We start from the raw sequence: 25,728 nt of genomic DNA, 5'->3' as shown, positions 1-25,728 counted from the left end.
AATGTGAGATGGCGCATTTGTTTAAAGTTTATATCCTTCTCACTTAGGCAGAACATATCAAAGCAAGGGAAGCTGAGAGCAGCTGTTTGACCTATTCAATATCCACCCTGGCACTGGAGCTAGATTACGTGAGAAAGTGGGTTATTAATAGTGGTATGGGCATATTGGCAAATGCCTTAGAGTTCAGAAGCAGATCAAGGCATACATGGGACATCAGGATATGTCAGAGATGGATGTTAGGTCGGGGGGAAAGGAGTGATAACTCACTACAATAGAGAGAAAAAAAATTTGTCCTAACAGAAAAAGGTAGAGTTGGATCTTTATTTCATAACCTACATTAAGATCAAATATGCATGGATTAAGAAATTAATGGTCACGGGGCTGGAGCAATAGCACAACGAGTAGGGTGTTTGCCTTGCACATGTCTGACCTAGGTTTGATTCCCAGCATACCATATGGTCCCCGAGCACCACCAGGAGTAATTCCTGAGATGCAGACCCAGGAGTAACCCTTGAGCATCGCTGAGTGTGACCCTAAAAAGCAAAAAAGAAAGAAAGAAAGAAAGAAATTAATGGTCAAAAACATTTTAAAGGCATAGTAAAAAATGTAGATGAGTACCTTTTAAGCATTGGTACAGAAGGAATAATAAAACACAAATATGAATTGCTGCGTATGAATTTATTAATGCATAAATTTATATGCTTGCGTATTTATAAATTAAGAGCGTTTTAAACTAAAATTTCTAAAATTGATAAAATATGTTACAACAGGTTCAAAGATAATTAAAGTTAATTTTTTAGTTTTATATATCCCACAAATAAGTGGGATATATAGTGGTATAAATGTGTATATATACATATATACATGCCTATATACAAGCCTATGTACACATTTATATGCATATATATGTGTGTGTATATATATATATGTATACACACCGTTTGAGACTATTACCTTACAAGGATAGTGGAAATGAAGGCCAGAAGGACTGGCCTATGATTGGAAGCTTGCCACAAGATTTGGGGAGAGGACTGTTAGGATACAAAAAGGACCACTATGACAATGATTGTGGAAATGGTCACTCTGGAGAAGAATTGAATGCTGAAAGTAGGTAAAGGGATATATATATATATGTATATAATTCATATATATACAACTTATATATATACATATATATGTGATAAACTTTGAGTACCTTTATTCAATCCATGGATTGGAACGATAGCACAGCGGGTAGGGCGTTTGCCTTGCATGCAGCCCACCTGGGTTCGATTCCTCCATCCCTTTCGGAGAGCCCAGCAAGCTACTGAGAGTATCCCGCCCACATGGCAGAGCCTGGCAAGGTACCCGTGGCATATTTGATATGCCAAAAACAGTAACAGCAAGTCTCACAATGGAGATGTTACTGGTGCCCGCTCGAGCAAATTGATGAACAATGGGACATCAGTGCTACAGTGATATATTGGAAACTGTAATGCCAAAAGGAAAGATATATATTTATATATCTATAGAGAAATATAATTCTATAGAGTTATATCTATCTATACACATGTATACAAACACACACATATATATATGTATATATATGTGTATATATAGTATGTATATATATGTGTGTATATATATATATATATATATAGAGAGAGAGAGAGAGAGAGAGAAGAAAAGCAGCTGCCATAGAGGCAGACGGGATGGGGAGACCATTGGAAGGAGGGAAACTATGAACAGTTGATGATGGGAAATGTATACTGGTAGTACTGGTAGAGGAACTGGGGTTAGAACATTGTATGATGGAAACCCAATCATGAAAAAAAATCACTATAATTTATGTTGTGGAATGATTTTAAAGATTGTGTTAGGTTCCATAAAGGAGGAAGGGTGAGTGGGTGAGTTTGACAGGGAGGTTATTGTGGTGACAGGTAGCAGACAAACTTTTGGTTTCTCAGTTCCAATTTATATAAATGTTTAAATATTTACTATGTAATTTATTACTATTATTATTATTTTATTTTATTGAATTACTGTGAGATAGTTACAGACTTTCATGTTTGGGTTATAATCACACAATGATCAAACACCCATCCCTCCACCAGTGCACATTCCCCACCACCAATATCCTGGGTATACCCCCCTTTCCCACCCTCCCCCTGCCTCCATGGCAGATAATATTCCCCATACTCTCTCTATACTTTGGGGCATTATGGCTTGCAACACAGACACTGAGAGGTCATCATGTTTGGTCCATTATCTACTTTCGGCAAGCATCTCCCATCCCGACTGACTCCTCCAGCCATCATTTTCTTAGTGATCCCTTCTCTATTCCATCTGCCTTCTCCCCTCCGCCTCATGAAGCAGGCTTCCAGCTATGGGGCAATCCTCCTGGCCCTTGTATCTATTGAGGTAGAGAGAGCTCATGGGTGAGTACATGCTTTGGATGTGGGAGGCCTCAATTCTTCCTTGGCATCACATGGTACCCTCAAGCACTGAGGGAACAAGGCCTAAATACAGTCAGGGGAAGCTCCCAAACACCACAGGATGAGGCACCAAACTAGCAACAACTATTGATTTATAAGACTGACTTAGTTACGATTATGAGAACTAAATTATCCCTTATAATGTTATAAACCATTGTTCCCTCAATACAAATGAAATTAAAAATATTCTTAAAGTATATAAACTGCCACTAGAAGTCAGTCCTCTCTCCAGCTTTCAAACACGGGATGACCTCACGGATCTGTGGTATATAGAATAACTGGACAGCAGAATGCATGGAATTCAGTTGCTCACCTTGAACCCAGAATGGCAGAACAGTAAGATCCTCTACTATGTGATAGCTTAGTCACTAAGCACATGTGGGAGTCACATTTAAATTAAATGTATCGAATAGAAGATTGAATTTCTCATTTACAGCATCCACATTTCCCTTGCTCAGTAACACATGAGACAACGTATAAAGGGCATTTCCATCATGACAGAAATGTCTTTTAGAAGAGGCTGGTGATATTTAGTAGGATTCATAAGAGAGAATGTGATCTGTGCTGTCTGTGAGTCTGGGTCCAAATCTCATTTCTTTCTTCGTCTTCTTTTTTTAAGTTTAACCAATGAGTTTAAACAATAAGTTTAAACATTTTTAAATGATTTAGAAAGTTGTTCATAATACAGCTGTTTCAGGCATTCAGTGTCCCAACACCAATCCCAGCACCCCTGTGACCTTCCCTCCACCAATGTCCCCAGTTTCCCACCACACCCTACCCCAAACCTGTCCCCTTAATAGGCAAAAACAAATTTACATCATGTTCCTTGTTACAGCAAAATGAAAAATGGAATTAACAGAAACACTAGAACACTGAAAGTCCATTTGTTATAACTTTTATATCTCACAAGGGTCTTACTAGTCATTGAGGATTTACTCAACTGGTTGGTGCTGATTGTACAGCAGGTAAGGCACCTGTATCACACATAGCTCACCCAGGTTTGATTCTTGAGCACTGCCAGGGGTAAGCCCTGAGTACTGCTGAGTGTGGCCCAAAAACAAGAAGAAATAGAGAGAGACAGAGAGAAAGAGAGAGGAAAAAAGAGAAAGAAAAAAGAAAGAGAAAGAAAAGAAAGAAAGAAAGAAAGAAAGAAAGAAAGAAAGAAAGAAAGAAAGAAAGAAAGAAAGAAAGAAAGAAAGAAAGAAAGAAAGAAAGAAAGAAAGAAAGAAAGAAAAAGGAAGGAAGGAAGGAAGGAAGGAAGGAAGGAAGGAAGGAAGGAAGGAAGGAAGGAAGGAAGGAAGGAAGGAAGGAAGGAAGGGAGGGAGGAAGGAAGCAAATAAATAAAGAAATATTTTTAAATCTCCCACAAAAATTTCTATAGGATTTATATACATAAAATTATTCTTGTGTTGCTTATTAGACTCTAAAGTAATCCACTTTCAGGTGTGTACAACAAGGGCCCAAAAACTCTAATCAGAATAGGTATTTGCGTTCTTATGTTCATTGCAATCAAAATCTGGAAACAATCCAAGTATCAATCCAAGAACAGATGACTGAATCAAGAAATTATGGTCTAAACAATAAAACACAATAGAACACAAAAAAACATAGTATATAGACCATAGTATAAGCATAATGGATACAAAATGGAATACACAAATATGGCATATACAAAATAGACTATCAGCAAATATGAAATGTGATTTGCTACTACCTGGGTGGCTCTGGAGAGTGTCATATTGAGTGAAGTTGGTCAGAGGGAAATAGACTGACACAGAATGACATCTTTCATCTGATAGGAAGAATATAGGAATACCACATGTTCTAAGACAACAGTCCTGAGAACTGGCCTATAGGAATGAATTTATGGTGGTGGTGGGGGACCACTTTGGTGAATGTTATGGTGTTGGAACATTGTATGCATAAACCCTATCATTAAAAATATGTAAATAACTGTGCCTAAAGTGAAGAATTAATATTAATAAATTAATTTTAAAAGGGTCAAAATTAGTGTAAACACTTGTGAAAATTTGACATTACTTTAGAAAATCAAGTCACATTCTGACCCAAATTTTCACTCTTAACTTAGCATCTAAAAGATACTCTTCATACTTATAACTATAGTGTGACATCCAAAAATAATCTGTCAGCACAGATCCACAACAGAAATAACCTGAATAAAATCCAGGTTCACAATAGTAGGAGCATGGGTAAGTGGCATATTGTATAATTGCCAAAAATCAATGAGAATCAATGACAATAAATAAGAAGAATGGATTTTGCAATATTAATATTTTGTGGACACATCAGTCAGAGAGAATGCAAATGAAATGAGTGTCTATATAAAAAGGAAAGCATTGGCTTGGAATAGGTTTTGACGCCTCTACAAAGCCAGGAGAATACAATGAAAGCTGATGGTACTGAGAGGAATGAATTAGGTATTTAATTGCCTGGTCCCATTTTTGTTTCAATGGGCAGATTTTACTGGTGCTTTCCAATTGTAATACTAATTAATTAGTAGCTAAAGAGAGGTTGAGAGAGTGCAGTGGATAAGGTGTTTGCCTGGCACACAACCAACCCAGTTTTGACTCTAGGTACTGCATATAGTCCCCTGAGTCTACCAGGAGAGAGTTCTTACCTCAGAGTCAGAAGGAGGCCCCGAGCACTGCCTGGTGCGCCCCTAAAAAGAAAATCACTAAGAAAAAATAAATAACTATATAAATGGGCCAATTATGGGCCATTGATGAAGCCGTGTCATGCATAGTCGAGGTTCCCAAGTAAAACTAGGCAAGTTTTAAATAAATGCCTGACATAATAAATGATGAGTCAGGAACAGAATGTACTTTTCTATTCAAATGTGTTATTTAAAATCACGCCATGAAATGTATTACGGGTTATAATATTTACTGCAAGTTTAAGGATTTGTTTTGTTTTATTTTGGGAGCACGTCCAGCTGTACTCAGGCTGTAGTCCTGAGTAGTTTAGTGTTCATGGATCACTCCTGGCAGAGTTTGGGGATCATATGGGGTGGAGGGGCTCAAGCCCAGATTAGCTGTGTGTGAGGCAAGTGCCCTACCCACTGTACTATCTCTCTGGCTCCTGGAAGTGTAAAGATTTTAGGGTTTGAGCTTTGACTAGATTTTTTAGAGTTCTGGTGTTACAGAAATGAAGTTATCAGTTATAGAACCGTGGGAAAATGACATTACTTTAGAAATCCAAAAGTCACATTCTGACCCAAATTTTCACTCTTAGATTCACTACTTAGCCTCTCAGTTCCACAAAATACATAGGGTGTTACTAATATCTGTTGACTGAGATTATTTGGAGTTTTAAATTCTCAAGTTTCTTGAGCATTCCAGGTACCATCACGTACTGATGGTCAGTGAATAACGTTTTCCTTCCTGATTTTAAAACTTGACTCTTAGAGACAAATACCCAACCACAGAGTCAACAACGCTGAAATCAAGAGACCCAAACTTTAGCAGCCTAAGTTAGAAAGGTGCCCATTAAGAGGGCAAGCTAGGGGGTGGGTGGGCATGAGAGGGAAACATTGGTGGTGGGGGGGGGAAATGGACACTGGTGGTGGGATCAGTGCTGCAGTATTTTATGTCTAAAAACTCAACTGTGAATAACTTTGTAAATCACAATGCTTTAATGAAAATAATGTGGGGGAACATCCAAGAATAGTAGAGATGAGTACCAGGAGGATTGTTCCACTACTTAGAAGCCAGCCTCCTATGCTGGGGGGGAAAGGCAGCTCAGAGAAGAGACCACCAAGTAAAGGGTGCTGAGAGGGCCCACTCGGGATGGGAGATGTGCGCTGAAAGTAGACTAGAGACCGAATGATGGCCACTCGATATCTATATTGCAAACCACAACACCCAAAAGGAGAGAGGAGAGAAAAAGGGAATGTCCTACCACAGAGGTGAGGTGGGGTGGGGGTTGGGGGCTGGGGGGGGTGGTAGGAGGGGTATTGGGATCATTGGTGATGGAGAATGGGCACTGGTTGAGGGACAGGTACTCGACCATTGTATAACTGAAATGTAAGCACAAAAGTTAGTAAGTCTGTAACTATAACTCATGGTGATTCATTTAAAAAAATTAAAAATTCGGGGAAGAATAAACTTGACTCTTTGGTGAGGGGTGGGGGCATGGTGGTGAGGTCACACCCATTAATGCTAAGGCTTACTCTGGCTCTGCACTCAGGAGTTACCCTTGGCAGTGTTCAAGGATTCTTTGGGATGCCGGGGATCAAACCCAGGTTGGTTCATGCAAGGCAAACACTCATTCACTGTACTATCACTCCAGCCCTCTAAATTTGGCTCTTATGCTCCCCTAAATTTTGGTCTGGTCTTCAAAATCTAATAAATGTTTTGTCCATAACGTTCATGTTGGTCTAATTGAGAACAAGTGGTGAGTAATGTGGAGTATTTTATGGAGAAACCCCTTTTCAAGAGAAATTTTAGGAGTAAAATAGAATTGGAAAGAAAGGAAGGAAATTACCCACAAACACTCCCCCCACAATGTACCACGAGTGCTATCTTTTGGATATTTCCTCAATGTTTCCTAGCCTACAGAGGAGACTGTCTGACTAGACTAGATAGTTTGTGACTTGCTGTTTGCAAACATCCAGGAAATTGAAAGGCAAAGGCCTGGACAGATAAGCTGAGAATGAATGTCCTCGCTGAATAAATTGGATACGGAAAACTGCTTACAGATCTGCTATCCTTTCTAAAAATTGAGTCTTACGGTGGTTATCAAATAGGCTTCCAGGACATTTTCATCCATTTGAATGGGCATATCTTTTCCATGTATGCATTTAGATTGATTCCTGTTGTCCCTTTTACAGCCTTGTGAACAAGGGCGTCGGATGAAGCGGATCCATGCTGTGGCAAACATTGGCACAGCGCTCAGGTTCCTTGAAGGAAGGAAGGTAAGAGGGAATAGGAAGGAAGACTGAGCATGCAGCTAGCTGTTGGCAGTGTGGTATGTTTTTGCATGCAATAAAATTGGGAAATTACTTTCTAGTTACAGGAAAGTGGCAAACACAGTCAGTATGAACGTTTTGGTCTATCATTAACCTAACACAAATATTGGAAACTTGGTCACTGAAAAAAACAAAACAAAACAAAACAAAACACTTTTTATGATGACCTTTCACCATGCATGGAAAGCAATGCAACCTTGATTTCTTGGAATTTGTTCCAAGGATATAGTGCTTGGGATATAGTCCTGAGGAAACAGGGTTCAAATCCAAACAGAGTTAATAGAGATCTTTCTAATTCATTTTTTGTATTTGCAGGATTTTCTGCTGTCTGGGTGTGCTATAGTTTATTCAAACACTCTTGCTTATTTTTAAGTTTTTAAACAGAAACAGTTTTTCAATTAATCATAATGAACAGTTTCATATTATTGGAAGTGGTTCTCTGTGTAGATTCCAAAAAATAATAATAATGTTGAGTAAAAAGTTGAGATGAATTTTTTTAGATGTTGTCATAGTTTCTTCCAGAAAGGTTGCATTAATTCTTCTGAATGTAACTTTTTCTTGTCTGTGGAAACTGGGAAAATCGATGTTAGATAATACCATAGCCAACCTTACTACTTCCAGATGATAGAATGGTTTGACTATTTCCTCCTCAGTCTATATGCACTTAGTTTATTCATTTAGTTCACAGATGCATAATTGAAAACTTTTAAGACAAGAACTCTAGAAATATAAATTTAAAGAAATGGTAGATTCTGGATTTTAACTATTTACATGTTGATAAACTCAATTTACCAGTATAATGCTTGATTTATATACAAATTTCATGCCCAAAGAGATTTTACTATTAGTCTAATGTGAAACAACAATACTTGCTTCTTGTAAAATATTGGACCTTGCTTCTGGACATTTTTAATATTCTTAGTGGTGGATTTCTCCTCTTTTAGCCTCTCTCTCCAGGAGGTTTTCATAAATGATTGAAAGAAAGTTTGTTGTGAAGGATATTTAGAGAATTCTAAGTTGCTCACTCAAGGCACCCCATTTCAGCTTTATAATTGTGCCCTGCTTTGTTCAGAATAGAAAATAAGCTTCCTATTTTAATTACCAAGTTTTAGATGAAACTCGAATGTCTTGGCCTATGAAAAATCTACTTTGCAAGAGAGTCAAAGACTGTTCTTTTCAAGCAAGGTTTTTTTTTTGGGGGGGGGAGGAAGGGAAGGCCACTGGGTCTATTTTACCAAGCAACTTTTATTAAAAATAAAAAGTAGAGGATATCAGTTTTAAATACTGTATTCATGAAGGATCACAAATAATACATTTGAATCTCAGAACAAATCCCAAGCAGGATACTCTGTCTTCACAAGCCCCTAATTTTCTATAATTTAAAATGCGAACCACAGAATAAAAGGATCATTGCTTATTTATTCTGCAAGCTTACTGAATAGTTATTTGTAAGGGAAAAGGGGACTTTGAAGGCCCTCTGGTGCCCTCTCTCTTACGTTGTTTTGTTTTCTTATTAGAACATGCATTTGGGTTATTTTATTTTATTTTATTTTATTTTGTCTTGGGGCCACTGTACTATTTCTCCAGCCACAGAAGTTGTATTGGCTTTTGAAAAAATTCTCTTTGACCTTTGTGCTTACTTTTTAAAAAATTGATTTAGAATTATTTCTTTAAATAACAGATATCTGTTTACTATTTAGACATGTATTTAGCTTGATTTGAGGACAATGAATGTGCTTCTCAAATTTTACTGGAGAAAATATGACAGAATTTACTTTTCCACTTGTTTCATAGCTAGAAAAAATAGTTCGTGGTAGTGTCTGATAAGAATTGTGTAAGGTGACACTATTCCAGATAGATGCTCTACCACTTTGCATGAATTTCTTTTTACACGTAGGTGTCAGAGGTATCATTTTAAGCAGTGATTAGGGGAGATAACTACTAACCACCTTTCAGAAAACTTGCCATAGTGCATATAAGAGATATATATTTATGTTTTTGAGAGAAGGTGAACCAAATAGTCTCATGCCATTAAAATTAAAGTGAATACTCAGACCTCCTCCCAAAAAAGGTTTAAGCACAGTGATCACTTACAGCTGCCCCCATAAGAAATGAAAGTTTAGTAATCTGAATTTTCTAAATCTAATTGTTTATTTATTTACTTATATGTTAGATGATGCAGGTAGTCCACTGTGTTACTTTAGAATGGCTCATCTGACATGTTATAGAATGTAAGTAGAAGGGGCCAGAGAGACATTACAGGACTTATAATGCTTGTTTGGCACTTGACAGACTCCTGTTCAATTCCTGGCATCACATGTGGTCCCCTGAGCACTGCCATGAGTGATCCTTAAGTATAGAGTCAAGTAAGCTCTGAGCAGAGCCAGGTGTGCCCACCCCCAAGCCCCCCAAATGAGAACAACTAGTATAGTAGCGATGCTTCTGTCCAGTAGGTCTTCTAGTTTATTAAGGAAAGTTAGTTACTGATTTTTAATTTAAAATGTTCTTATTCTCAAGTAACTTGACTATTTTGAAACACTGTGGCTCTTAGTGCAATCTGCTATGGCTTCTATATCAGAAAGCTACAGGCTAGATGAATTGAAGCATTGAAATTAATTGTCTTGCAGTTATGGGACTAACCCTCTAGGGAACCCAAGGTTTGGGCAAAGTTGCTTTCTTCCTTTCTTCCTGTTTTGTAGACAGTCACTTTGTCACAGCATCTGTCTATGTGTGTGACGACAGAGTGTTCCATTATCTCTTTGTTTTCTGATAAGAACCCCAGTGCATTGGTCTGGTGTCTCCTACATGACTTCGTTGATTGCCTTATTTAAAATGGTCTCTCAATTTAGTAACTTTGGAGGTTAAGGCTGAATTTTGGAAAGTAGTGTGGTCACAGTTCTGTGCCTGCAGGACCTCTGACTTGATTGAAAAGCCAAAACACAGATTACCTTGACTGAGAACAATTATATAGAAATAGAGCTCTCAAACATGAGTGTGTTATCAACAAGATTGGGGATTCTGTTCCAGCAGTTCCCTGGACTGTACCTCCAGAGCAGGGCTGAGGGAAGATTTATCAGTGTGATGTCACCCTCCCCCTTGCTTCTGGAAATTCTTCAGTCTCTTTGCGCATTTCCTGAGTGTCCATCTTGCCCACTAGACTATTAAACAGTGACTGAAATTTAGCAGGATTTTCAAAGAGAACAGTCGTCCGTGAAGAAAACCAAAGAAAAAGAGAGCGCTGTTGTGTAAATCTATGTGGAACACACAGTTTTTAGGAGAAAAAAATAATCATGGAAACTTTTTTTTTGATAAACAGAACAGAATATCTTTAGATTCTTTAGTAATGTGAATCTTAACTTCATGGTGTGGTTAGAGCTCAGCTGTCATAGAAAATTCAACATCTTCTGCGCTAGAGAGTATAATGAGAAAGAAGCTTGCCATGCATGCAGCTGGTCTGTATTTGGTCCCTGGTATAGCATAATGGTCTTCAGAGCACATCCAGGGGTGAACCCTGAGTGCAGAGCCAGAGTAAACTCTGAGCATAGCTGTATATGTCCCCTGCCCCCCAAAAAAAACCTACATAGAAATTTTTTAAAAACAAAAAATTAAAAGAAAAATCATCATATTTAACCATGTTTTATAGAAGAATAATATACAATGAAAGGAATAACATGGCCTCTATGGAATGCAGCAGTCTTGGGGTTATTAGCATGTATGATTATTTGAGGTCCTTGGGTATTGAATGGGTATGAATGGAGATTTTAAAACAGACCAACTGAAACATCTATAGAGATTGTGATAGATTCTTCGTAATGTTTTTTAAAAAAAGCAGTACACTCTCTGTTTTCCACAGACATGTTTTCTGTCTTACTCTGTTCAGTTTGAAAGTAGACACACAAGATTATAACCTATAGCAATATTAATTTTTTTTATCTCTGAACATGAAATTGTTTCATCGGTGAAGTAAAACAAAGTCCATGGATCAACTTTAAACTACTCTCAATGAGTTTTGTGCGCACTTTACCCCATATCTTGGAGAAATAACTCCTAAATTCAAATGAATTCTGAAGAGTTAAAGTACTTAGGAGATGAATTTTCACTTGATACCTTTTTGTATAGTGAGTCATCCACAAACTTAGAAACTTTATTATTAATTATGTACTTTATTAAATCATGATGAAATATTGTTGAGTCAGAAGTCAAAGGGAAGTACATTTTTATAATTTAAGGGTTCTAGCCATGACAGTACTGCTGGTAGGGTGTTTGCCTTGCATGCAGCCAACTTGGGTTCGATCCCTGGCACCCCATATGGTCCCTAAGTATCATCAGGAGACACAGAGCCAGGAGTTACCCCTGAGCACACTCAGAAACCAGGGAATAAAAGCAACTCTAATTGAAAGATTAAAGAAAGATGATTAGCAATTGTTAATTCGATTCTATCGAGACTCACCGGTCATCATTTATGTTTATTACACTTGACTTTAAAAATAACTACTTTGATATTTGGGAAGCCATTGAAGTAAATAATTGGGCACAAGTATAGAGCTATTAACCTCTGTCTTGACTGTTTACAGTTAGAATTCAAACTGGGGAATTGGAACAGAAAACTTGCAGTCTCTACTTTGCTATTTCTTAAATTTTCCTGTGTCTTTAAAATGTATTGCTGAGATCATGCTCTAAACATACTGCCTAAATTGTGAAAGACCATTTGTGTATGTGAATTATCTTCTTCCTTTGTTTTTCATGTCAGTCCATTTACAGAGGATCACCGGTTAGTACAAACTTTATAGAATTTTTTGAACTCCTGATTTTTATAGGTAAAAGAAAACATAAGTTTCATGCTTTTTGGTAACAAACCTCAAAGTAAGTGAGTTTCCTTAAACTTCTCATCTTCTTTAAGTCCCCATCACCTTATGACTGGAAAGAATGTTAAAGAAAAGATAAATCTTTTCCTTCTCCTGTCCAGCTTTTGTTGGCAATTCCTTGCATGATATTATTTTTTTATTTTAAATTTTAAAACAAGTTTCATAAGTACACTTTGTAGTTATTTTTACTGTGCGCCTAATGAATGTCCCAGAACACTCCATTCAAATAGTGTGCTTGTGTTTCTCACTTACATCTGTGTACCACTTACCTAGGCATGTCTAGAGTTTGATGGTGTCTAATCAAATGCTAATTACTATGTAATTGGGTGATTATAATCTTCTAGTACGTTACTAGTTCAGTTCTTCTTTTTAAACAGATAAAGTTAGTCAACATTAACGCCACAGATATAGCTGATGGCCGGCCTGCAATTGTCCTGGGACTGGTGTGGACCATTATCCTCTACTTCCAGGTATTGACCCCCAGTTCCCTTTCGGTAAATAGGATATCATGAAAGGAAGTGGTGGTGGGAATTTTCATAATATCCTTATTTGTCACATCTTTGCGTTTCACCCTCATCTTAGCAAAAACGTAATCTTCACAGATCCATTATTTTTCTGGGGAGAATTCCTCTTGTTCCTTTCAAAGATGTTCTGCAGAGAATTTTCCCAAAGAACTCAAACAGGGGTACCAAATCTAAGAAGTAGATAAGAAAAGAAGGAGTTGAAATATTAGTATAGAAAGTTAAATCTCCTTCACTTTCTAGGTCCAGTTCTATGACCCCCATGAAGAAGGGGAATTAGTTTGTTATTCTATCCAGAATAACTGTTCTGGTCATTAGGTTATTTTTTAAAGCTTTCTTTTAGGATATTTTTAGATTAACAGCAAAAGTAAGCAGTGGTACAGAGATTTTTTTATATAGCTCTGTATCCACACATACATTGACTCCCCAATATTCCCCATAAATGTGTCTGTTGATTATGATTGATAAATTTATATTGATGTATCATTATCATTCCAAGTTCTTAATGTATAGTAGTAGCCTGTGGGTTTGAAAGAAACATTCTTATATTAACTCTTTCATTCGTATTTTCACCTGTTCTTGTTACTGAGTTTAGGTAGAGTTTTAGATGCAGTGGGAAGAACATGGGACAGCCATCCTGCCCCTTAGGTACTTATATTTTGTCAACAATATACCATCTTTAGATGGAAAGGATGGAGGAGAAACAAAGATGATTATTGTATTTCCACCCTTGTTAATTCCCAGATAGAGGAGTTGACCAGTAACCTGCCACAGCTACAGTCTTTGTCCAGTAGTGCTTCCTCCGTGGACAGCACTCTCAGCTCCGAGACAGCCAGCCCCCCCAGTAAAAGGAAAGTGGCCACCAAGATCCAGGGAAACGCTAAGAAGGCTTTATTGAAGTGGGTTCAGTTCTCAGCAGCCAAGTAAGTATCAATATTTGTTTATGAAACACTTGACTAATTTGAATTTTCAGCTTACTGCTGAGTGTATCTTTCAATGTCTATGAACTTTGGAGATGTTTGGATGAATGGCTTTGCTGCGCTACTCCATGCTTTTCCTGAATGAAAATCTAAACAATGGGGGCCAGAGAAGTAACTCATCGGGTTGAATGTAGGCTTTGCATACAGAATCCTGGGTTCAATCCCTGGCACTATATGGTCCCCAAGCACTGTTGGGAGTAACCCCTGAGCACAGAGCTAAGAGCATCCCCAAACCAAACTGTAGTCCCAAACCAAAAGTGAAATAGAAAATATTAGCGGGCGGGCGCGATAGTACAGCTGGTAGGGCACTTACCTTGCACGTGGCCGACCCGGGTTCAATCTCCGGCATCCCATATGGTCCCCCAAGCACCGCCAGGAGTAATTCTTGAGTGCAGAGCCAGGAGTAACCCCTGAACATCGCTGGGTGTGACCCAAAAAGAAAAAAAAAGAAAATATTAGCATAAATCATCATTATTAATCTGGCAAAATGCTGTAGTGAAGCCAATTACTTCTTTCTTTGATTATGCGTGATAAAGTTGTTTAATCCCTGTGCTTTTATTAGTAAAATTAACTTTAATATGATTAATATCATTCATTTGACCTTTTGTAACAATTTTCTCATTAGTAAGTAAAGGTTTCATATTGCTTTTTTTCTTCATAAAGGTAGGGAGTTTGATTCTATAAAGATAAATTTAAGACTTACTTTCTGAAATAATTGTATTTGTTCTTATTTCCTGTAACTTTTTAGCAATTTAGTTCTTGCTTCTTCTACTTTGGTCTCACCCTTTATGTACAGTATATATACCTTTGTCACTTCCAATTTTATGGACTGATAATATGCTTCTAGCTTTGCTTGTAAGAATAATACAATTAGATGGGAGAAAGGTATGTGATAATGGTGGATTCCCCAAAAGGGGTTTGGAGTCTTCCCTATTAATCATACCAATATGTTTTGACCCATGTCTTTATGTAGAAGTTATATATTGATATGATTATCCTAAATAATATGTGAAATCAATTTACTTTGTATATTTTGACATGCTTAAATCTAATTTGAGTCATACACAACTTCTTCAAAATAGTTGTAAATAAGTAATTATCATTACAAGATATTGAGGCACTAAACATAGGCAGTTCTATTTTAAAAGTGTGAGAGGAACAAAAATAAAGGGGAGAATACTAGAGAGAAAAGATGCAATTAGTGTTACTAATTTTAACCACTGAAATGTGTTGGTGGCTTTTTGGTTTGGTGTGCATTTTTGTGGTTCAGGTTATACTCAAGCATATTGCTGAAGATAAGGAGATAAAACTTCGGGCTTTTTAGAATGTATAGCAGAAATGAGAGGGCAAAAATCCTTTCTAACATTATCTGTTTGTGAGATGTTTGCATTACATCCATCCACAACTGGCACTGCATTATTCATGTCTTTTGAAGTTTAAGTGGGCTGGGAGAAAGAAATATGCTCTGTGGGAAGAGATTGAGAACCACATTTGATATGATGCAATTACAGCAGAACTTTGTGATAATGTTGATGTAATATTATGCCACCCTGTTCTCTTCTGCACTCCATTAAATTTACCGCCCAAAAAGAAAAACAAATTTATTGCTATCAATTAATCCTGTAGCTTAAAAAAATAGCACTGATTGGAACTTTCTGGCATTAGTTTTAGTTCATATACGGTGTGTTGGGTTTCAGAGATATGCAGGAGCCTAATAAGAGCTTAAAGTTATTTCCACAGCTTGTCTGTACTCTCGGGAGAAATTGCTTTTTCTTATCTATATAGACGCCCAGCTTCATGGACTCCGCGATTCTCTACTTCTCAACACATCGGTGGCTTTCATTTATCTTATAATTCCATAAATTAGACATGTGGAGAAATGATTATTCTCTGCCATGAAAATTATGTAAGGAAAATAAAATTCTACTATGCGACCAAATTGTTGAGAAGTTTTTAAAAAGTTTATTTTAAAAAAGAACACCCCATTATTCCAGTATGTATATTTCAAGCAACATCTTATTTGAATTAGACTTCAGAAGATTTAAATCACAAATCACAAAATCCCCGTTAATCATCGATTTCTCGAACAGGCTCAGTAACCTCTCCATTCGTCCCTTCCCTGGGATATTAGAAGTCTCTCTGGACTCAGCCCTCCCAATGATGTTGCACTGGAGGCTCTTTCAGGGTCAGGGGAATGGGATCCAGCTTGTTACTGGATTTAGCATATGAATACACCATGGGAAGCTTGCAAGGCTGTCCCATGTGGGCAGGAAACTCTCAGAAGACTGCCAGTTTCTCCCAGAGGGAGAAGTAGCAGCCACATGCTTCTGGGAGCTCATTTTTAAGTCTCTGGATGTTGGCTGTTGATGGGATTACACACACCTGGGTTCCTCTACTGGTGCCTTCATGTGTGAGGCCTGTCCGAATGTGTGGGGAGGGGCCTTGAGCATGGCTGTAGCTAGGTTCCGGTGGTCTTCGGCCCGCCGGGAGCTCTGCTCGGGTGGGGAGGGAAGCTGGATCCCATCCCCTTCGAGGGGCCCCAGGGAAGACAGCCAGGCATGCGGACAAGAGACTCTCTGCCAGAAGATTTAAATATGTCCTAAAATTATAGACTCCAAGACCACATACCTTGAAGGTTTATTGAGCTCAAAAGACTGAAAGGGGATAAAGGATAAAACATCCAGTAAATACCAAGTTGTCAGAGTGCTTGCTACTTTCATATGCAATTTAAAAATATGTATTTTGGGGCTGGAGCAATACTACAGTGGGTAGGGTATTTGCCTTTCACATAGTCGATCCGGGTTCAATCCCTGGTATCCCACATGATCCCCCAAGCACCGCCAGGAGTAATTCCTGAGTGCAGAACCAGGAGTAACCCCTGAGCATCACTGGCTGTGACACCAAAAGAAAAAAATGTATTTAAATAAAAAAATATTTCAGAGAACATCAAGGAGCTAGTCTTTCTGTTTTTTTTTTCCTCCCTTCCCTTTTGCATTGTGTAATTGTAGTGTCAGGAGTTATGCTTGTTGTAGCATCAGGGACAAACACCGGGCAGTACCAAGTGATGGGGTGCTCACCCCAGCAAGGCAGGCATTCTGCCTCTGAGCTACTTTTGTGAAACCAGTGCCTCCAGTTTTTAATCAATTTACATTCCTTTCAGTTCACATCTCATAAATAAAAATTTTTCAAAAATCAAGTCAGCATATTATAGTTATATACCATATTTGGAGATTTCTAAGGTAAAATGTATCAAGAGAAAAATGAATAAAATAACTAGAAAAGGGCAGGTTTCTCCAGAGTAAAAGTCATGTAAGATAAGTATCTTAGACATCAGAAATGCCTGAAAATTGAACTTCCTCATCTTCTTCAATGACACAGGTAAAGTTTTCTTATCATTTTTGTCAGTATATTTCCTGTTTTTACTGGAATAAAATACGTACACAACAACATATTTTGGTTGATCAATTTTATATGGCTATTTACACTGTTGTTTGGTTCTAATAAAATTTTATATTTTAACAGTCCATTTTGGTAATTTTGCCCTTCATTCACTATCAAGCAACAGTTACAATAATATCTGGATTGCATAGAACATTTTCTTTCCATAAACATCAAAATCTCTCATGTGAAATGATGAAAGATTAAAATCTGCCTATGACAAACGAGAAAATATGTAGGATTCTCATTGAATTTTTGATATGCTTTCTGAAACAACAAACTTAAACTGGGCTTTGAGAAACCAGATTAATCATCTGGTTTATAATAGGTATGTTGGTCGCAGTAGATGCTCAGCCACATGCAAGGTGATCGTCTTAACTCAGTTCTCTAATCTTTCTTAAAGCAATGTAAGTGTTTGCTTTATTTTTTTATTTTTTATTTGGGATTCTTAAATGAGAAATCTGGACCAAAACAGAACCTTTTTAGGGATATCACCTTCTACTTAGATCACATTATTCCAACAGTACATGGGATATATAGTCAATAAATGAAGAAAGTGTACTGAAATATCTTTACTTCAGGAGAGTAAACACTTAGGGGGATACTTTTACTGTCTATAAATCAATAAGCAAGAGAATCAGAAAATATAAAATTGTATAATATATATTTACAGGCTAACATTTATTTACACTGTGTCTTATTTTGTTAGAAGACAATTCAAGGGGACATAAAAGATTGAATGCAAAAGTGTTTTAAAAGATGAAATAGGGAAGAGGGAAAACATAGGTACAAAAGTAAAATGAGATCAGAGGGAAATGTACAGAGGAATAAATACAATAGTATCCAGCTCAACTTGGAGGAATGTTTTCCAGAATGCCATAGACTAGATAAGTTAATTGAAAGTGTTTTTTTGTGTTCTTTGAGGTATAGAAACTCAATATTAAAGTAGTTGGCATCACACAAAATTAAAAATATTTAGTTATAAAGGTAATTATTAGATCTAATAATTCTATTTTCAAGACAATATACTTAACGCAAACTGAATATACACTGGTGAAATATTTTTTGAAGTGAACTATAAGTTAGTGGAAATAGAATTTAAGGCCAGTTGACAATTTTTTAAATCAGTGTACTAGTCTTATTTATAGTTTATGGAAATTTTGAGAATATAGTAAAATAAAAGAATCAAGTTAATGTGGTTTCTGCTGTATTTGAAACAATTATTATGAGGCTTCTTTTAAAAAAGAAATTGAATATTTTATCCACTGGATGTTACCTAATTAATTTTCACCTTTATTGATTCACCAGATTTAAACAAGAGGTGTTGAAGTTATAGTTCTCTTTTGATTTTTTGGGTTTTTTTTTCTTTTTGGGTCACACCTGGCGATGCCCAGGACTTACTCCTGGCTCTGTACTGAGGAATTACTCCTGGCGGTGCTCAGGGGACCATATGGATGTTTGGAATCGAACCCGGGTCGGCCACGTGCAAGGCAAAAGCCCTACCTGCTATGCTATCGCTCCAGCCCCGAGTTCTCTTTTGAAAACTGCCTTTAGAGTTGATTAATTGCATGTAGAAAACAAAATTCTCAATTTTCTGTGTGAGTTGACCTGCCTTCAACAACAAAACATTACTATCAATTTGAATGACTTTCTTATCATAACTGGCATTGAATGAATCAAATATACACCCCAAAAACAAAGATTTTTTTTCACTAGGGCATGAACTCAAGGCAATTTTCAAAAGAGAATTTGAAAAACAAACTGATGGTTATTATCATACTTGGGATCCTGTCTGGACTCTTATGGTGTCTAGACCTTTTGATGCCTAATGTAGGGATATCATCATGGTCATTTTCACTTGTCCCTTCTGATGTCAGTGATATAATTAATACAGTTTTTTAGAGTGTGCTCTAACCTATGTGTGACGCACAATTCTGTTCATAATTTTCATTAGAAATGTGTTTGATAGTTCCTCAAGAAATGTATAAGTAGTGATCACTTTTGATTTTTCAAAATAATTTTCCTTTTCTATTTTTGATATGCAGCTTCCTATTAAATTGGTTTTTGTTTGCTTTTTTGGTTGGTGCCACTGAGTAATTCAGTGGTACTCTGGGTTTACTCCTGGTTCTGCACTCAGAGATCACTCCTTGAGACCATTGGGATGCCAGGAATCTAATCAGAGTTAGCCGTGTGAAAGACAAGTGTCTTTCCCATTCTACTATTGCTCTGGCCCTAACTTGGTTTTCTTTAAAAAAATGTGTTTTACATTGTGAATCTTGACTACTGAAAACACTACTGGGGCAAAGTATGGTACTAGAAATGTTATCTTCTGACCCTTTAAAATTCTGTTTTGCTTAATTTTCTCATAAAACATTTAACTGCTATAGCTACCTGTACCTCATTCACTGCTAAAGAGGATTGGAATTTGCAGAGAATCTTGAGGAAAATATATTGCATATTTAGAAAATGACATTATATTTTGTCTTAATTGCACTAGGCAGATTGGAATAGAAGTGAAGGACTTTGGGCGGAGTTGGCGAAATGGAATTGCCTTTCATTCAGTCATCCATGCTATCCGGCCCGAGCTAGTGGATTTGGAAAAGATAAAGGGAAGATCCAATCGAGAAAACCTGGAAGAAGCTTTCACTATCGCTGAACTGGAACTGGGGATCCCACGCTTACTAGATCCAGAAGGTCTGTTGGTTCTCGATTTTTCCCTGCCTCCGTAAGTTCCTCTGTCTTAAACTCAGAAATGCATAACTCCCGAGATTCCATTAGAAATCAGAAAATGAGAGAAATGGGAAGAAATAACATCTTCCTGAACAGATTTTCTCTTAGAAAATGATCCACTACTATATTCAGGAGCAAAATACAGTTCTGTTGCTATAAACATTGATTTGACTTTGCTGGCGTTAGGCAGGTGACCTGCACTTATTCAGTATACCTGAAAATGAGATGAAAGCCTCAAAGGTGTGTAAATTACTGTGAATTATGGTTCCTCAACAATGCACCAATCACCAATGTACTCTCCCTCCCCAGGCAGAAATGTCTATTTGTATTCATTATCTTGGAATCCACAGGGTTCAGTCAAAGAATGATTGATGGATAATTTTTTTTTTGGAAAGTAGAAAAGTTTATTGGAAAGGAGAAGAGAAAAGAAGTTCCCCAAGTGGGGAGGAACTTAGTATAGGACTCAGTTCGATAATTTTTATTTTAATTATTTTTCACCTTTGAGAGGGGACAGATTTAATTTTAAGACTTTTTGGAATAGGAATTTATTTCTTCAAGGCTTCAGACAGTAAGTTTGATTTCTTTTCCTAAGCTAAGTTGATTTCTATACAGGAGAAAAAAAAGTCAAAATGAATATTCTTTATAAGGTAATGTTTGGGGGATGATAATTTTGAAAAAATCTATTACTGGATGCAGAAATGTAAGTGTAATGAACACAAGTTAATTATAAGGATGATATTTCAAAATGAACATTTCTTTTTTAATTTTTTTCTATTTTTATTGATTCACTGTGAGATATAGTTACAAGCTTAAATGTCTGAGTTATAATCACACAATGATCAAACACCCATCCCTCCACCAGTACACATTCCCCACCACCAATATCCCCGGTATACCTCCGCCTTTCCCACCCTTCCCCTGCCTCCATGACAGACTCTCTCTCTACTTTTGGGCATTATGGCTTGCAGCACAGACACTGAATGGTTATCATGTTTGGTCCTTTATCTACTTTTGGCACATATCTCCTATCCCAGCCGATTCCCCCAACCATCATTTTCTGAGTGATCCCTTCTCTATTCCAGCTGTCCTCTCCCTGCCCGCCTGTAAGGCAGGCTTTCAACTATGGAGCAATCTTCCTGACCCTTCTATCTATTGTCCTTGGGTGTCAGTCTCGTGTTATGTTATTTTATACTCCACAAATGAGTGTAGTCCTTCAAATTGGATAGCTACCTGCAAAAAAATGAACTCTGACCTCTGTCTAGTGTCAGTCACAAAAGTCAGATCAAAGTGAATTGAAGACCTCAGTATCAGACATGGATCTATAAGGTACATAGAGGAAAATGTAGGCAGAACCCTTCATGACATTGAAGCTAAAAGCATCTTTAAGGATGAAACAGCACTGACCATGCAAGTGGAAGCAAACATAAACACATGGGACTATATCAAACTAAGAAGCTTCTGCTCTTCAAAAGAAACAGTGACCAAAATACAGAAAGAGCTCACAAAATGGGAAAGAATATTTACCCAATACCCATCTGATAAGGGATTAAGATCCAGGATATGCAAGACACTATTAATATTATATAAGAAAAAAACCTCTAATCCCATCAAAAATTGGGGAGAAGAAATGAACAGAATGAACATTTCAAGACCTAAGAATCTGCGCAAGTTGAGACGTGAGTTTCCATAAACTCTGTATGTTCCAGAGACTAACAGGTCCCTACTTTGTCTCTCTGAAATGAGTGTCAAAATGAAGCTCCTTTGTTAATTCGGGAACCATTTTCCCATGCCCACCAGATTCAGATTCACTAGGACAGCCAAGGGCCTTCCACTTTCTGCGGACAAAAACCAGTTGTGCCCATTGCATTTATATATATCCAGGGAAAAACACACATCCATTCCAGCCCTCAACTTGAAAGGACACATAAGAGCTGACTTTGTGTGTGTGTGTGTGTGTGTGTGTGTGTGCGTGTTGGGTAAAAAATAAGAGTTAAAGTATTTCTTTCATACCCTCTGAGCTAGAGAATCTTGCTCCTTTTTTTTGAGTACCAGAACTGAGGTTGTCCAAATGCAAGGGTATCCCAGGCCAGTGCCTCCCCTTTAATAGTCCATTGAGAGTTCCCCCTCAAAAAGTTATTAACCTACTCAAATATATACACTATGCGGGATAGATATTAAATAGACTGATGTCTACTATACAATTAGTTTATAATATGGTTACATGCAAACCAAAACCATGTACTGTACCAAGTGATACATAAAATGAAGATTTCAAACACTTTAATACAGTAAATATTTTTCAATCCCAGCTTCATACTCCACAGAGCCATTTTACGTATTCTTCATGTGCATTTTTTTGTTCAGGGATCTTATTCTTTGCAGCATCTCCTTTGAATCATCTGAGACTCCCCAAATATTTTATATTTGCTTCCTTTTGATGTATTTGACTTGCAGTACTTTATGTAAACTACATGAATAATCTTTATTTATTTTTAAAATGTATTATATTTTGGCTTTTTGGGTCACACCCTTCAATGCTCAGGGGTTACTCCTGGCTCTGCACTCAAGAATTATTCCTTGCACTGCTCACGGGATCATATGAAATGCCAAGGATTGAACCCCGGGTCAGCCACATGCAAGGCAAACCCCATTCCTACTGTATTATCTCTGGTCTTACATGGATAATCTTTAGAAATCACACAAAACATTGCAAAAATTGCATCAGTTCTGCATTTTGATTTCCATCTTTTTATTTGATTAATTATATCCTTGGCTCTGTGGGTAGATAATGTATATTTATAATCTCCAAGGGTACTCAGCCTTTTCAATTTCCTTGAGAATGGGTATTTTAAAAAAAAATTGTTTAAAACACATGACACTTCGGCATATTCAGTCTCAGCCCATGCTATAATTTTTACATGCATATAAGTATCTCTGTCTGGTTTTCACTGATTTTCTTTACTTTTTTTCTTTTGAATGAATCACCATGAGATACAGTTACAGACTTATAAACTTTTGTGATTACGTTTCAGTCATACAATGATGGAGCACGCATCCCTCCACCAGTGCCCGTTCTCTACCACCAATGTTCCCAGTATCCCTCCCACCACCCCTCCTAACTCCCCCCACACACATTTCCCCTCCTCTGTGGCAGGCACATTCTCTTTTACTCTCTCTCTCCTTTTGCGTGTTATGGTTCACTATATGGGTACTAAAAGGTCATCGTATTTGGTCCATAGTCTACTTTCAGCACGCATCTCCCATTCTGAGTGAGCCCTCCAACAATCATTTACTTGGTGTTCCCTTCTCTATCTCAGCTGCCTTTCCCCCCTGCACTGATTTTCTAAGATAGACATCTATGATGTTAAAAATGAGAGTCATTGACACGTGTTCTACCTCTGTCTCCCTGAAACAGGACTTAGTTGTTCAGAGAACAGTCACTCAGACTCTACTTGTAGAGGCTCTCTGAGGAACTAAACATCGGGTGACTCCCTCTTTTCTAACACTAAGCATGAGGAAGCCAGGCGAGGCTGTTTTATATTTGGCAATGTGTGCTACACAGTGTATACTCCGTGGACACTTGTGTTCATTGGCACACATCATGAGCTTCATCCCTTTACTTTATTGTTGCTGCTGCAATGACTGGGCATTACTTTTAGTTGCAGTGCTTGCCAAGTACCACAAACTGCAGTGCTCCTGAGACCATTCTCACTCAGCCTGAGGGATGGTGCTGGGGGTTGAACTCATAGCCTCCAGACCACTACTCCACCACTAAGCCATCCCGCTGTCCCTGTAAGCATTTTTAAAAATTTTTTATTGACTCACCATGTGAAAAATTACAAAACGTTTAGGCTTAAGTCTCAGTCATAGAATGATCAAACACCCATCCCTTCACCAATGCACATGTTCCACCACCAAGAACCCCAGTATACCTCCCATCCCCCCACCCTTCCACCTGTGTGGCTGATGATTTTCCTTTACTTTCTCTTTACTTTGATTACATTCAATGTTTCAACAGAAAACACACTATTATTATTTGGAATTTCCCCCCAACAATCAGATCTGCGGAAAAGACATCATTTGATAATTTGTTTTCCATTGCTGAGAATGAAGAGCATATGGGGTCGGCCACTTTGGATTTCTGGTATTTTAGTAATTATGTCCAGAGAAATTTCTGCCAGAAGTCACATCATTGCAAGCTCTCACCTCTGTTTAGTGGGCCTTAGAAGATGGCGGTCGCCACGCTGCTGGGGAAAGGAAAGGCAGAGAGAGAAAAACCTTTCCCCTCCCGGGGCGGCATGGGGCCATAGCTTAGTTCACAGTCTAGAGGCATTTCTACAAGAAGCCGCTGGGTGCTAAAAGTAGTTAGTTGTCCTCCAGGATCATGGGCATTCAGGAATGGAGGAACCGTTCGTGTGCGGCCACTCAGGGTCACGTCTGGGCCTGTCCCTGTAAGCATTTTTTTTTAGACATTCCCTGTAAGCATTTTTTTTTAGACATTCAAATCAATTAAAATTTTTACCTATTATTTGTATCTGAGTAACTGGAGAGAATGTTTAAAGATCACAGAGTAGAATCAGTGACACTCAGTCATATTTCTGATGACTGAGTGTTGAGATAATTTAAATGATCTTTCCTATTTGTTGTAGAAACCTGCCATCATTTCAAATTTTAAGATTTTTCACCGTGTGTCATCCAGACTAAATCAGTTCCTATTCTCCTCTCTAAATATTCATTCTGTGTTTGTCTTCTGAATATAAGACATTGTATTTGGAGATGTTAAGTCGATTTCAAAATTTGTCATCTTAAAATATGATTGTGTGTAATTCCTTCCCTTCCAGATGTCGATGTGGATAAACCCGATGAGAAGTCCATCATGACCTATGTGGCCCAGTTTCTGAAACATTACCCTGACATTTACAACACAGGCGCCGATGAGTTGGACAATGATGTAAGTGTCTGCCTTGTATTTCTGCAAGTATCTATAGGCCAGTGCATGGCAGTGAGTCAGTATTTAAAGCATGTTATTTTCAAAAAATTTGAAAATAAAATGCATTTTAATATGAGAGAAGCTAAATTAAGAATAGGTACACATATGACAATGACAGTGGGAAGTGATCACTCTGGACAAGAGCTGGGTGCGAAAAGGAAGTAAAGTGATTTGCATGATAGAATTTCAGTAATAATATTGCCAACCACAGTGCCCCCCAAAAAGGAAAAACGTGTGTGCCATAGATGCAGGCCTGGGGCTGGAGGGGAACTGGGGTCATTGGTGGAGGGATGTGGCATTGGCTAAGACATGGATGCTAAAACATTGAACAACTGAAATGCAATCATAGACAACTTTGTAACTTTGTATCACACAATGATTCAGTAAAATTTTCAAATAATTAAAAAAAAAAGAAATAATTCCAGTGAAAGCATAAAAAGCATACAGAGCATGAAGCTGCCAGAAGGAGAGGCTTATCTGAGAACTAAATGTTCTGTGTATGAAAGTTTAGCAGAGTAGAGCTTCTTTAGAGGAAAAAAACTTTATTTATATTTATTTGGAGAAAAGATCAACATTGATCTATAGGTTTTTTACATCTGTAGCTAGGTACTTTAAATCTATTGAGTTATTGAAGCTTGCTGTGTCTCCTTTGTCCTTCTGTTTATAGAAAAAAATACACATTTCTAATTTTTAATTTTTATCCCAGATGATAGGATAATATCAGATAATATCACCCAGGCCTG

The 25,728-nt window shown here is 37.6% G+C and overlaps 1 protein-coding gene across 15 annotated transcripts in view; it reads left to right on the top strand.

The window, feature by feature from the left end:
- Nucleotides 1-25,728, top strand: part of SYNE1 (spectrin repeat containing nuclear envelope protein 1) — a 561,745-nt gene that overhangs the window by 129,167 nt on the left and 406,850 nt on the right. For 12 of the 15 annotated variants that reach the window (XM_055134197.1, XM_055134196.1, XM_055134206.1 and 9 more), the window contains exons 5-10: nucleotides 7,324-7,407; nucleotides 12,212-12,232; nucleotides 12,704-12,796; nucleotides 13,592-13,770; nucleotides 19,763-19,959; nucleotides 24,837-24,946. In XM_055134197.1, coding sequence (XP_054990172.1) covers nucleotides 7,324-7,407; nucleotides 12,212-12,232; nucleotides 12,704-12,796; nucleotides 13,592-13,770; nucleotides 19,763-19,959; nucleotides 24,837-24,946 — 684 coding nt within the window. The remainder of the gene's footprint in view (nucleotides 1-7,323; nucleotides 7,408-12,211; nucleotides 12,233-12,703; nucleotides 12,797-13,591; nucleotides 13,771-19,762; nucleotides 19,960-24,836; nucleotides 24,947-25,728) is intronic. The other 3 variants (XM_055134199.1, XM_055134204.1, XM_055134200.1) reach the window with 1 other exon arrangement.

The sequence above is a fragment of the Sorex araneus genome, chromosome 4, assembly GCF_027595985.1.
Source record: "Sorex araneus isolate mSorAra2 chromosome 4, mSorAra2.pri, whole genome shotgun sequence".
NCBI classification, from domain to species: Eukaryota; Metazoa; Chordata; class Mammalia; order Eulipotyphla; family Soricidae; genus Sorex; species Sorex araneus.
This window is presented reverse-complemented; position numbering and strand designations above follow the sequence as displayed.